Source organism: Doryrhamphus excisus, linkage group LG8, assembly GCF_037039965.1.
Source record: "Doryrhamphus excisus strain RoL-2023G ecotype Guam linkage group LG8, RoL_Dexc_Guam_v1.1, whole genome shotgun sequence".
Taxonomy (NCBI): Eukaryota; Metazoa; Chordata; class Actinopteri; order Syngnathiformes; family Syngnathidae; genus Doryrhamphus; species Doryrhamphus excisus.
Window position 1 is genome coordinate 15,448,647 of NC_136364.1, and position 14,524 is coordinate 15,463,170.

General features: G+C 43.3%; 2 protein-coding genes across 3 annotated transcripts in view; one reads left to right on the top strand and one right to left on the bottom strand.

Moving 5' to 3' along the window:
* sipa1l3 (signal-induced proliferation-associated 1 like 3) overlaps positions 1-5,827 on the bottom strand; it is a 67,101-nt gene extending 61,274 nt beyond the window's left edge. For both annotated transcript variants that reach the window (XM_078792899.1, XM_078792898.1), the window contains exon 1: positions 5,674-5,827. The gene's annotated coding sequence lies outside the window, so the exon portion shown is untranslated. The remainder of the gene's footprint in view (positions 1-5,673) is intronic.
* A 1,967-nt stretch (positions 5,828-7,794) lies between these two features.
* The window catches only part of map3k10 (mitogen-activated protein kinase kinase kinase 10), a 34,428-nt gene continuing 27,698 nt past the window's right edge, over positions 7,795-14,524 (top strand). Inside the window, exon 1 of the mRNA XM_058079916.2 lies at positions 7,795-10,137. Coding sequence (XP_057935899.2) covers positions 9,246-10,137 — 892 coding nt within the window. The 5' untranslated portion in view covers positions 7,795-9,245. The remainder of the gene's footprint in view (positions 10,138-14,524) is intronic.

Genomic DNA, 14,524 nt, shown 5'->3' on the forward strand with positions numbered 1-14,524 from the left:
CAACACGCAGTCCGCCATCTGCACCGTACAGTGACTGATAACCGAGATTCCTCTCTCTAAAAGTGCCAGACGCCATCGAGTGTGACCTCAGGTCGAGATCGCGATGAGGACGAAGAGTATGCAGATGAGCTTCCCAGAAATGGTGTATAAATTCTTTGGTTTTTGCAAGAGCTGTCCAGGTGGCTGGGCTCGGACAATCCTGGGAGGTGAAGATGCGAGGATGTGAAAGTCCCGGGCTGGTGCGGTGTGGTTACATGTGGTCTGTGGTTTGTGAGGCCCGGCTGGAGGTACTGCCAAATTCTCTGAATGGCTTATGGTAAGAGAAATAAACATTCGATTTTACAGCTCTGGCGGACATTCCTGCAGTCGGCATGCGTATTGGACACTCCCTCAACACTTGCGACATCTGTAGGATTGTGCCGTCGTATACAGTGGAGTCCCCGATATTCTAAGATTTGATACGTCTTAGTATCTGTAGTGGAGTCACAACTTTGCTGTGAGACCGCATTGGCTCTTTATATTTTGGAAATAGAAACAAGACGTCTTCATTGGCCACTCCATCACCGCCGTGTCATAGCGAGGACAAGCGCAGGTGGGGTTATGACATTAACATTAATGATAGATGAATTCCATTTAGCTGCTTCAGGTCCTGTTACCATCAACGGTGTAACTGAGAGCGGTAGGGTTGATTAGTATTTCCATGTTGCTCCTACAAATCCTATACATCCTTAAGTGATTCTAGAGACATTTTGTGCCATTACTGTTTTGTCTGTGTTAAGATAAAACAATATGACATCAACTGTCATGTGCAAGAAATGTATATAAATAACTGGAACAGTGCATGGATATAGACTATGTACATTTGTGTGCAAGTACACAGTATATGCAGTGGTAAAAGGTGCTTCAATGAGCACTGTGCAAATAGCAGCTCTAATATATAAATATGGCTAATGTCCTAAAATCTGTTTAAAGGTCTGATGGCTGAATGGGCAGGGATGGGAATGGCTTTGCTGAAAATCAGCTGAAAATAAGTCGGGGGTCTGGGGGCCACCCAGCCAGGTCCAGGGCGGAGCCCGGTAGGGGGCCCAGGGGGGCGAAGCCCCCCGGAAGCTCCCAACATTTCAGCTTTTGAGGGCACTAAAACTGGCATACAATGAAAGAAATATTAAGACCTCAAACAACAAAAATAAATGACTAAAAAACATGGAACAAACTGCATTCAAAGTAAAATTAATAGATTTCCATAGGTTTGAATATGTGACTCACAATTTCCTTTTAAACACGTACGTTGAAGTCAACACCAGGTAACTTAACATAGTCGTTTTCTTTTTGCAATCAGTGCATGCAAACGATCAGTCGCAACCTTCCTCTTTTCTGCTTTTTGATGTGCCAGTCTTGCAACTTTCGCTGCCTTCTCGTTTTTTTTCTTCTCCTCAGCTCTACTCTCTTTCTCATGTTCTCTCTTTCACCGTGTTCCGCCATTACGGGTTCACCGAACGCGTTTGAAACGCGACGTGTGATTGGCTGAAAGACACGATACAACCAATCACAGCAAGCCTACTAAACCAGCTCATTTTCTCGTCCCAAGATGCCGCCTCGGCCCGATCGGACACGATATACCGAGACTGTACCTACACCTACCCCCCCCCCACCCCCCACAATTTTCTCAACGAATTTACACGAATTACGAAAATGGACTTTTGCCAGAAAAATCCGCGGAATTCCGCGGATCCGCGGAAAATTCCCATCCCTGAATGGGGAAAAAATGCGGTCCTCCGTAGGACTGGGACAACGTTTCGACGTCATCGATGACATCGACACAAAAAATACATCGACACGAGAACTGCACTCAGAATTAGCGGTGGGCAAAACCGTTCATTTCGGTGAACAGGATCATTCCGCTTCATTCAGTAAAAATAGCTTACTTTATTGATATGAGCAGATCATTTAGAAATATATATATATTTATTAACGGGCGGCACGGCGGTCGTGTGGTTAGCGTGCAGACCTCACAGCTAGGAGACCAGGGTTCAATTCCACCCTCGGCCAACTCTGTGTGGAGTTTGCATGTTCTCCCCGTGCATGTGTGGGTTTTCTCTGGGTACTCCGGTTTCCTCCCACATTCCAAAAACATGCTAGGTTAATTGGCGACTCCAAATTATCCATAAGTATAAATGTGAATGGTTGTTTGTCTATATGTGCCCTGTGATTGGCTGGCCACCAGTCCAGGGTGTACCCCGCCTCTCGCCCGAAGACAACTGGGAAAGGCTCCATCACCTGCCGCGACCCTTATGAGGATAAGCGGTAGAAAATGAATGAATGAATACAACCACTATGACATCGCAATCAGACAAACCATTGTCAATATTTCTGTTGTAACAGGTATAATTAAAGGGGAACTTTTCTGACTTATAAATGTAGTTAGAATGTAGTATTCATCGTGTTAAACGATTATTTTGCCCCCCCCCCCCCCCCCCCAAAAAAAATTCAGAGATTGGTCGGCTTTGCGTCCGATGTGGATGTCAATTTAGTCGCCATTGTTTACTCCAACACCAGAAGCTAAATAGCTCGACAAAGAGAATTGAGAGTTATGGTTGCTCACGCTCGGGAACTGCCCCGAGCCTTTTGGTGCACATCAAGCACTCGCTGAAGCGCTGGAAATGGATCAAGTAGGCGTAGTGACACAGCTACAGCAAAGAGGAAGAACATTCCGTGCTGGAGGTGGATGGAGATCTTTGAAGATGGAAGCAGCTCTCCAGTGGACTCTGCGCTGCAAGATGACCTGAAGAGAGGACAGTGGAGTCCTGGTGATTTTCTCAGCAGTCGTCAACCACTCTCTGGAGGTGTTTGCGTTCCATTGGAGTGGAGCTGCCGTACCACACAGCAGTTGAAGTTGTTGAGGATCTTGGGTGACATGCCAAGCTCCCTCAGCTTCCTCGGGAACTACACCCACTGCTGAGCCCTCTTTAGCAGCTGGGTGGTGTTAAAGTTAAAGTCGCTCTGCGATTTTCACTTCAAGTCGACTATCATGTCATTGGTCCAGTCCATGCTGACTGCGAGGTTGGTTTTTTTTCTACTATGTCACCAGACTGGCACCTCCCTCTATTTGTCACTTCCTTCTAAGCAGTGACAGGTCCAATCACTTTGGTGTCATCTGCTAACATTAGCATGGTGTTGTCCTCGTGGGAGGTGACAGTCATGCATGAGACACTGGACCTTGCTATCCGAGTCTTATGTATTCCATAGCTTTCACCCACTGTACATTCCCATGTGGATGTGACTATTTCCTGATTCGGAAGGTTTTTTTCAACATGCCCAAAGAAAAGTGTTCCTGTCTGTACATAGCCTTAGACCAGGGGTGGACAAACTACGGCCCGGGGGCCACATGCAACCCACTAAGAGTTTGACACTGGCCCGCCAGTTGCTTTTTTTAAAGTGTTTCAACTTTTAACATACAAGCTGGCAACATGGTAATGGTAATTGTATTTGACTTGGGATTTAATTATATGGTAATGGTTTTATTTCATTTGAACATGCATCAGATTACAATTGAATGCATCACATAATCAGTTCACAGTTCCACATGTCCAAAAGGAGTAGGAAGAAGCAAAGCTTATTAAATCCTACCCCTCCATCTGGTACTTTTACAATCAGTAACTGTTACATTTGTTCACTTCCTGCTTTCCGTAATACAGTTTTGGTTTTTTTGTAATTTTTGTCCCGTACCGAAGTGCGAGGTGATATGACCATACAATGACATAATGGGTACCATAGTAACTGTCAATATAGTGATATATACAGCACATCATGACTGGTTCAAGACATGACTTGCAAATCGGATGTCTTATTCAGAATAAAAACGCCAACAAAACTGAAAAATTCAATTTCGTAGTTTGATGTGGTCTGATGTTTAAAGTGCGCCTGAAAAATGGGACATCAGAACATACAGCTGATAGTGTGACACTTTTACAGATTTTTTTACAGAATTAGACAAATAATAAGTGTGAAAGAGTGTGTATTAAATATATGTTCTGGCCCCCAGACAATTTTGTGAACTCAACGTGGCCCACGAGTCAAAAACTTTGCCCACCCCTGCCTTAGACTAATCGCAAACATAAACATGAAACTCACCTTTGAAGCCTCACAGTATTTCAAATGCACATTTAAGGTCCTGTTACACTGGCAACGGTCCAGTGAATGTAAATAGTCCACAACAAGCCTTGCATCCATAAATACACACTTGCCGCTCAGACCAATGACATCAAATCTTACTGACGACTTATTCATTTAATGGCCAATGAATTGTAGGGGGGTAAAAACGATATGCTGGCTGATGGGTTGGCTTTTGCCATGCAGTTTTGTTGGAGTTACAAGGAGTTAGTGAAGACTGACAAAGTATCACCAGGGGGTCTCCAAATGGAACACCTTTGGAAAATGTGGTTGTCAAATTTCAAATGGAATTAGGTAAGAACTCAAGCTGCCGCCCTACTGTGTTTTCCAGTGGATATTGCCAAACTAGTTATTTGGGAGGCAAATGTTTCTGGAAAAAAGGAGAATCTAAAAAACACACTACACACTTCATTGCAGTCTATTCAAACTCCTATTTCTCAGTGTCCGTAACACTGACTGCTGGGCAAAAAAAACACTATCTCAGTTTTCAGAAGACCCCAAAGCCATGCCTCTAATCCAAATAATTCAATGACAGATTTACATATACATACTTTGGGAATGGCTTTTTAGGCTCCACCTCACCGCATTTTACTGCTTTCTGCTACTATATTACATTACACAATGTCTCTGTCAGCTTGAACTTATTATTTTAACTGCCTATTAGCACTAGTATTATACATTCTGTACCATGTGAAATGTGACTTTTATAATAACAATAATGTGACTTGGGGTAAGATTAAATTATAAGTGTTTTCCGAAATAAAATAATTACCGTATGTAATACAGTGTGTACTGTATGATATTGATAGCACGGTAATACACGTTTGCGTTTAATTAGCATATGTGCTTGCACACGTCCAAAACACACAACAACGTGAGCAATCCACCTTCAACGTCGCGATTTTAAACATGTTGCACCAGGCGTCCAGGTAAATCGGGTTACATTCGTGTCAACATTGAGCACACTCATACAAACTACGCGTGTGAGCAGGAATAACCCAAACAATTCCCACGCCAAAGGCAACTTCCGGTTGCAGAACCAACTACTCGACATTCAAAGCTCGTGCAGAAAGGAGAGGAGGGCTAACTAGCCGGCTAGCTGACCCCAAAAACAAAGCTCCCATTGTCTGGATCTTGTAGTTTTGCCATTGTGCGACTCAGGTGTTAAAAAAACTACAAATGGGAAATCTGTATTTTGCATTGAGCATGCGTAGAACGTCCACAAGGAGCAGGACGGCTGTGCTGTGTGGTTATTGGGCAGTTCATAAAAGTAACCGACATGTTAACCTTCAAAGTGACAGAACCGGTATAAAAGTGGAGTACATAGAATGTAGAAACGCTAAAAGTGGAACATCTCAATAGTGATACAAGCGGCTTTGACTGAAGTTGGACGGTTCGGCTTCCCCCCAGCCAGTGTTTGCCTAGCTCGTTAATACTCGTCACTTTTCGCCGCATAAAAATATCCCAGCTAAAACTGTTTAAGAAAATAAAAGGAGCGCCTACCTGTATAAAACCAGCTGCAACCTTCCTCCCCGGGCGTGTATGTCTTTCAAATGTACTCCCCATACATGGTGAAAAGCGTCCGGCTTGACCGACACTCGACTGCCTGTTCCCGGAGCCAGACGTTGCCAAGAATGCTCAACCGAAACCACGGCGTAGACGTTGAGCCCGCCTCCACTGCGCATGCGCAACTCAACCCACTGACAAGGGGGCAGCACTAATGAGCTGGGAGTGTGGAGTAGACAGCAAATCACCATCTGTAAACAGGAACGATCCACTGGGAGGGAAAAAATATGCATTGCGTGTGTGCATTAGCTACACTCATTTACGACACGATGCGATGTATTATTTGCAGTATTTGTGTATAATTAGTTTGATGCATTAATAAAGAAACATGATTGCCATTCAAATGTATTTGTGCATTGCAGAAACGCCTAATGAATATATCATCATGTATGATGGCTGGTCGTGCATTCATGCGTATGTTTGGGTCAACAGCGTCGTCTTGCGGTTTTTAGAGGTAATGTTCTGCTTTTACGGTGGTAGAAATTTATCGAATGCGGAGTGGATCGATCAAAATATTGTTAGCATCGATACTTACTGGAGTATCAATATCGAATCTATTATTAATATTTTTCAGTTCTCCTCATTTACAGAAATATCGTTGTGTTTTCGTTGTTCATAAGTGTTACATTATATTGTTACATTGTTTACAAACAAAAACTATCAACAGGGAATCAGTCTTTGGACATGGGAGTGTTTGAGGATTTGACCAGTCCTGAATTACATGATCTCAAATGAGTCGGACTACAGTCACCAAGACTGGGAGAATGTGATGTGGTTCGATGAGACACCACCCCCACTTTCAATGATGGAGGTGGCCGTATAAAACCCCTATACTGTACCGATACACTTATTAAACACTAGGGGTCAGTATTTAGCTAAAATAACAAGGAGTGTGCATCATAATTGCTATACTATACTATTATTTTCACTTTTTTACTTTGAATTGTATCCTGTGTGATAAAAATGAATTTTTGCTATTGCAGTGTTACATTGAATATTCACTTTAGTGAAGTTTTTTAATTAAATAGTTGCATAGGACAAATTAACTGAAATATTTTCTTATTGTTACCTTTTAATGTATTGTTGAACTGTATTCCTTTATGGCAGGGTCTCCAATGTGTGGACTGAGCCTGCAGCATTGGTGGCATTTCATTTTCTTTAATCTGCAAAGACGGAAGAAATGGTTGCTTGTCTGTATGTGCCCTGGAATTGGCTGGCGACCAGACTAGAGTGTACCCTGTCTTTCGCCCAATGTCAGTTGGGATAGGCTCCGGGTTGTCCTCCCTGCAAACTGAGTGAGGACAAGCGGCATGGAAAATAAATGAATAAAACATGGCAATTATGATACTATTAGCTAACAATAACATACAACGAGAAACCACTGAGGGCTGCACGGCGGGCAAGTGTTTAGCGTGCAGGCCTCACAGCTAGGAGACCAGAGTTCAATTCCACCTTCGGTCATCTCTGGAGTTTGCATGCTCTTGCATGTGCATTTGCATGTGGGTTTTCGGGTCCTCCGGTTTCCTCCCAAAAACATGCTAGGTTAATTGGCCACTCCAAATTGTCCATAGGTATGAATGTGAGTGTGAATGTTTGTTTGTCTATATGTGCCCTGTGATTGGCTGGCCACCAGTCGAGGGTGTACCCCGACTCTCTCGCCCGAAGACAGCTGGGATAGGCTCCAGCACCCCCGCGACCTTCGTGAGAATAAGCGGTAGAAAATGAATGAATTAATATATATAACATATAACATATTTTTTAATTAATAGTTCTCCATGGGAACTAAAACATATAGGCATATAATCGGTTCTGAATAGCCATTTTCTTGAAAAAACCCATCATCTTTGACCTATATATGTTAGTAATAATAAAAAACATCTACATATATTCTAATGTCATATTGATTATTCAAGAGTCAATTAAAGTATCATAATAGAGCAAATCAACAGTAACCCGTTGTTATTTTGGATTGTTAATGATTTATTAGCTGCCACACTGATGTAGGGCAATACCAGGCTTTTAAAGACTACATTACCCAGAATTCCACAAAAACACTACCACCACCGCCAGCAGCGGCTCAGTTGTGTCTCGTTCCAGCAGACGACAGAGGCGTCCTCCACTGCGGTGTGTGCTCGAATGTGCACTCCCTCGATGGGATATACAAGCAAAACCGGGCTTGCCTTTGTGCCTCCGACAGTTTTCCTCTCGGTTCGCGGATCACCGGCAGGCCGGACACTTGTTCGCCGAGCGAGGTGCACGTCAGCCGGGTGTATTTGTTCGGACACTGACCGCCTGAGCCTATGGTGTGTGTGTGTGTATGTGTTTGACATGCGTGTGTGTGTTTGACAGCTCGATGTGTCACGTCGTTGAGGATAAAAGCTTGCTTAAATTTGACTTTTTTTTTTGGACGTCTGCGGGTGATGATGGTCTATCGGATGCAAGCTCACGCCCATGACATGTCGATGGATGTTGCTATGCTCACTGTGCAGGTTGGGTTACAGTAAATATTATTATTATTATTATGGTGCAGCCCTTTGGATGTGGGCTAAATTACACCTATCTGTATTGAAATATTATTTATATTTATATTTCCCTCGCTTTTATGGATGATGCATGTTATTTTTCATCAAGTGTATATCTGTATATTTAAATACTCCCTCTTCCTACTACTTCACTGATGGATGACAGTAAAAAGCCCACCCAGTCCTGCCACCGTCATCAATGTTGTGTCCACTACAGCTGTGGACTGAAAATGAGGGACCATCTAGTGGGGGTTCTTTGAGCACCGTGGATGCATGCAGGATTTCGCTTGTGTCGGGATGTAGAGCACATCCATCCATCCATCCATTCATATATCCAATGTTATTTCCCACTTTAGAGAGAAAGGCCTATATTCGTAGATATGGCTGACGGGGGAGGAGCATCGACCCTGGATAATGAGGACCCCTCAGAGGATTTCACTCAGCATTTTTATGAGTAATCTAAGCATATTCCCCTAATCTAATGACAGCCCCTTTGCATTATTGCCATTTGAGTGTTAGGCTTTATGGGAAATTCATCCGGGAAAGAGTTTTTTGCATGGACAGCAGGATCCATTATTGTTTTTTTGTGAAATCTACACGGACACTTTGGAAGTTATGAGCCAGTGTTTGATGATTTGTGATATGAATTATGCCTTAAGAAACAAGACACCTGCTGTTCTTAGAAATAGATGCAAACAGTGGGTGGATGTGCAGCGTCATCATTGTCCCTGAATGAGCATACTTTTTCGGAATACATGTTACTACCTACGCTACTACCAGTGCAAGTGGAGCTAACATTTGGGACTATTTCAACAACAACATGCAGAAATGGGGGCTGGGTACCCCCGGTTCTTTGATACACTGAACCACGGTCCCCCTTACTGGTGGTCGAGGATACCTCGCCTCAGTCCATGGGCCCAGTGTGTATATTGAAGCTGACTTGACAAGAGGGCAGGCTTCCAGTATCCAACGACAAGTCCGGCCCCCATGAATCCGTTCGGCAGAGTGAGTACCTCGGCGACCCCCCTGCCCTGCACCAGCTGTGGGGGCTGCTGCTCCCCGCCACCTCCTTGCCTTATTCCCTCCACGGCATCCTCAATGTCTCCGCCACCATCATTGTGCGCCGCTCCGGTTATGCAGGTGGAGAATGGCAGTAGCTGGAACTCGTCTGGCTCCCCAGACACCCACCCTGGTCACCTGTGTGGGGTGCCCAATCCCTACTGGACGGCTGTGTTTGATTATGAGGCCACAGCAGATGAGGAGCTAACCTTGCACCGTGGGGACCTCCTTGAAGTTCTATCTAAAGACTCTAAAGTGTCCGGGGATGAGGGTTGGTGGACAGGCAAGATCCAGGACAAGGTGGGTATATTTCCCAGCAACTATGTAACAAAGGGGGACGCCCCCAACTACCAGCAACTTACTGTAGATGGACTGGTGGCTGGTGGGGTGGGCGTGGGTGAATGCCCGTTGGAGATAGACTTCTCTGAACTGCTCCTGGAGGAAGTTATCGGAGCTGGTGGATTTGGGAAGGTGTATAAAGGAATGTGGCAGGAAGAAGAAGTTGCAGTCAAGGCTGCAAGGCAGGATCCCGATGAGGATATCAGTGTGACAGCAGAGAGCGTACGCCAGGAGGCCAGACTTTTCTGGATGTTGCGGCACCCTAACATCATTGCGCTGCGTGGGGTCTGCTTACGGGAACCCAACCTGTGCTTGGTCATGGAGTACGCCAGAGGGGGGGCTCTGAATCGTGCCTTGGCTGGAAAAAAGGTGTCCCCGAGGGTCCTGGTGAACTGGGCTGTTCAGATCGCCACAGGGATGGACTACCTGCACAACCAGGCGTTTGTTCCTATCATCCACAGAGATCTCAAGTCCAGCAATAGTAAGTACAAATAGCTACAAATACTTATTTGTTTTTGGTTCCATTGTATAAAGTTGTGGTTTTCAAAGTGTGAGGCGGTAGAAGAAAATGAAGAAAAACATTTTTCAATGTTATGGTCTTAAACGTTTGATCAGGTGATGAACAGCCTATTTAGTTAATAACGGTTTGCAAAAAAAATGTTTTATTATTTTTTTTTAAAGTTAGATCTTCCAGAATCTGCACCTATTCCATAAGTATTTTCTTGAATTTGTGCTTCCCACCAAACATTCATTCATTCATTTTCTACCTCTTATCCTCACGAGGGTCGCGGGGGTGCTGGAGCCTATCCCAGCTGTCTTCGGGCGAGAGGCGGGGTACACCCTTGACTGGTGGCCAGCCAATCATAGGCCACATATATTGAACTTGGGTTTCCTAGCTGTGAGGTCTGCATGCTAGCCACCGGACCGCCGTGCGGCCCCATTTAGTTAATAATGGTTTGCAAAAAAAAAAATAAATATATATATATATATGTGTATATATATATATATATATATTTTTTTTTTTTAAAGTTAGATCTTCCAGAATCTGCACCTATTCCAGCTGTATTTTCTTGGATTTGTGCTTCCCACCGAACAGTCTGTTTTAATTTATTGCACCCATGGCGCGCCTCTGGGCACACCCACTCTACTGTGATTGGTCACCCGCCCAAAGTGCTTCCTAACTACGAACCTCGTTTTCTAATGTGGTGGGTATAGTGGTTATAATAAAAGAATAAAGTCTTTGGAGCGCTAATTAGTGTTTAGGAGGTACTGGCAGCTCATGATCTACTGGATGAAGACCCCTGACTTACTATGTATGAACTCAGAGTGGTAACGTACCACCGTGGCAAAAGACTCACTCCAAGAGTTGATACCTGTTCGATCTAATGAGATTTTGACTATTGTTGTAGTCAGTGGTTTTCAGTGGGCTGTAACTACACGGCCCTATTACCACAATACTATATATACTAATACTATACTGTATTAGCCGGTGTAAGCTACTCCTGAACCACTCCACACAAAAGGGTGAAATTTTGGCACAACATGCACCCCTACTGTGTTGCCGGTGATAACGGTGATGCTGTTTACACTAACCTCAAATTTTTAGCCTCATCAATCAAATGGACTTGAAATTTCTCACACAGGTCCATGCACTGTACAAAACATTCACTGTAATGGAAGCATGTTTAGCCACATCCCTCGCTATATCGCAGTCCGAATATCACTTCCTCACTGTATGGTGATTTAAAAAAAATAATGATAATAAATTGTGGCTGACTATGGATTATTAGTAAAGAAAATGTTGAAAGAAAAGTTATATGAAATGAGCTCTAATGGGGAAACAAAAAATCCTCTCATTATGTGTGGAAGTGGTATTTTTTGGCTTGTTTGTCCTTCCTCAACACTTGAAGTTAAGAGTAAGAAAATTGGAGAGGATAACTTGTTAGCTCGCTAGCTTGCTATGCTAGCGCCGTCCGTCTCTTTTTTTCCCCTGCAGTGATCCCATAGCCTTTGCAATGTGATGTAAACAAAGAATTTCATGTCTACAGGGCTCCAATAATATTAAAACTTGTATTGACAAAGTCATTAAGAGGCTTTATATTCTTTACGGGGCAATTAGTGGTGTTTGTAATAATTGTAGTTAATTCTAATGAAATGCTAAATGAAGTGCTCTTTACCAGCACTGCACTACAATAATAATGATATTGAGAGGCGCTAATGATTAGTGATTAAGTGTGCTAAAATTCAATTAGAGAGCAAGAGTGGAAGTAAGTCAACAATATGTCCTTGTAGAAATACAAAAAATAATATTACGTATTTAATGACAGGAAACAAGGGAAACCCAAAATCCATGAAACTGCTCTCCTTCGGCCATCTTCTCCCTGTCATTTCATTGCTCCTCCTGCTCCTTCTCCTCCTCCTCCTCCTCCTCGAGAAGAGCAGTTCTGCTCTGCAACTAACTGCTATTTTTGGTCCTTTGTGCTACTTGCTGTTTAAAGACGCAGTTGCAGTTGTTAGTGCATCACACACAAAGCGTAGATGCATGCAAGTGCATGGGGGGAATATTATGCGCCTCAGACAGCGTGCGGTGATCTTCACTGACACGGTTGTGGGGGGGGTGGGGTGGTGTGTGCAGCATGATGACTAAAGGCTCTTTAAAAGTGGGAGACGGTGAAAGTGTAGCATAAATGCACTTGCTGCTGATGTGCACAAAATGACTCCATCATCTTTACATCATCTCGTCCCTCACTCAGGCCAGTGCTTCCATTTCTTTACATCATTTCCCTTCCCGTTGCTCCAACAACATCAAATGTAACACCACCGGACACCCTTCTACATGGCATTGCTTCTGTGTCACTGAGTCATGCAGCTTCTAGCCTGGATCTGCTGCTGCAATAAATGTCAATGGTCTAATTTAGAGTATTGTCTACTTGTAAATAACAGCAGAAGAAATGCAAGAATGTCTTAGTCAGGGTCTTGGACCCCTTCTAGCCCCCTTGGATGTTGTTGAAAATGTGTGTGGGTTGCAATCATTAAGGATGTGAATCATTAAGCATGACTCACAGCCACTCACTCTAAGGCGGTTTGTATTATATGCCCGGCAGGGACAAGGGGAGAAAGTAACACAGAGAAGACGTTTGGTAGAATATGGGAAATAAGATTGCTTTTGGTCTAATTTTGGTCCCTTTCGGTCAAAACTTCAGGTTGTTCAACTTTTCAACTGGAAGAGGTTTTGCTACCTCAGAATCAGAATCGCCTTTATTGTGGAGTGCAACTTTTTGTAGAAGGTAAAAATAAGAATAGGGAAAGGATAAAAATAAAACAAGGAATAACATATAAATATAAAAGTGGCAGGTGCTGTTCAAAATAAGTGTAAATATATTCATTCATCTTCCACCGCTTTTCCTCACGAGGGTCGCAGGGGGTGCTGGAGCCTATCCCAGCTGTCTTCGGGCGAGAGGCGGGGTACACCCTGGACTGGTGGCCAGCCAATCACAGAGCACATATAGACAAAGACACAGAGATGGCCGAGGGTGGCGCAAGTGTAAATGTAAATATATGTACATCAAAAACAATAGCCTATACAGTAACAAAATATAGAATTGCAGTCAAAAAAATAACCTATACAGTAACAAGATGTGGAACATTTTATCAGCTGATGATAGCTATTTAGTTAATAATGGTTTGCAAAATAAAAATTTTTTTCATTTTTTTTTTTTTTTTAAAGTTAGATCTTCCAGAATCTGCACCTATTCCAGCTGTATTTTCTTGGATTTGTGCTTCCCATCAAACATTCATTTTCTACCGCTGTCTTCGGGCGAGAGGCGGAGTACACCCTGGACTGGTGGCCAGCCAACCACAGGGCACATATAGACAAACAACCATTCACACTCACCTATGGACAATTTGGAGTCGCCAATTAACCTAGCATGTTTTTGGAATGTGGGAGGAAACCGGAGTACCCGGAAAAAACCCACGCATGCACGGGGAGAACATGCAAACTCCACACAGAGATGGCCGAGGGTGAAATTGAACCCTGGTCTCCTAGCTGTGAGGTCTACGCGCCTACCACTCGTCCACCGTGCCGCCCAAGTGTAAATATATGTACATCAAAAACAATAGCCTATACAGTAACAAAATATAGAATTGCAGTAAAAAAACAACCTATACAGTAACAAGATGTGGAATTGCAGTGATCAAATGTGGAATTCCAGTAAACAAAAATGTAGTATTGCACTTGTATGAATGAATATTAGTGCACATAAGTCCAGTATTGCACGTTTGAAGCATTATTGTACATAACAATAAGGTGTATGTTTTAGCAGTGCAAAAATAAGTACGTGGTTGTTTGTCTATATGTGCCCTGTGATTGGCTGGCCACCAGTCCAGGGTGTACCCCGCCTCTCGCCCCAAGACAGCTGAAATAGGCTCCAGTAGTAGTCTCCAGTGGTAGAAAATGAATGTACCTAATTACCAAAGGCCAACTTTGCTTCATGTTGTTTATTTATTAGCGCTCATTCATTCACTCCTCCCCACACTAAATCGTCTTCCTGTTTACATATTTCCAATATTACCAATAACAAAAAAAAAAGGCAATCTTACATGTTTTGTTGTGAGGCGATTTCCCACTAGTATCATTATTTTATTCGTTGCTGTCATGTAGGTTTGCATGCTGTCTGATTTTTGCCCATCTAAGTTGAAGATAATTACGATAACAGAATATAAAAAGTATGTGGTTATAATAACAAGAATCAATGGGACCAAAATAAGACCAGAGAGTAGAGCGTAAGCATATGCAAATCCACTTCTATGCACCTTGCAATCAGAATATTTAATCCCGCCTTGGGTGTTAAAGTTTGTTCATGTCG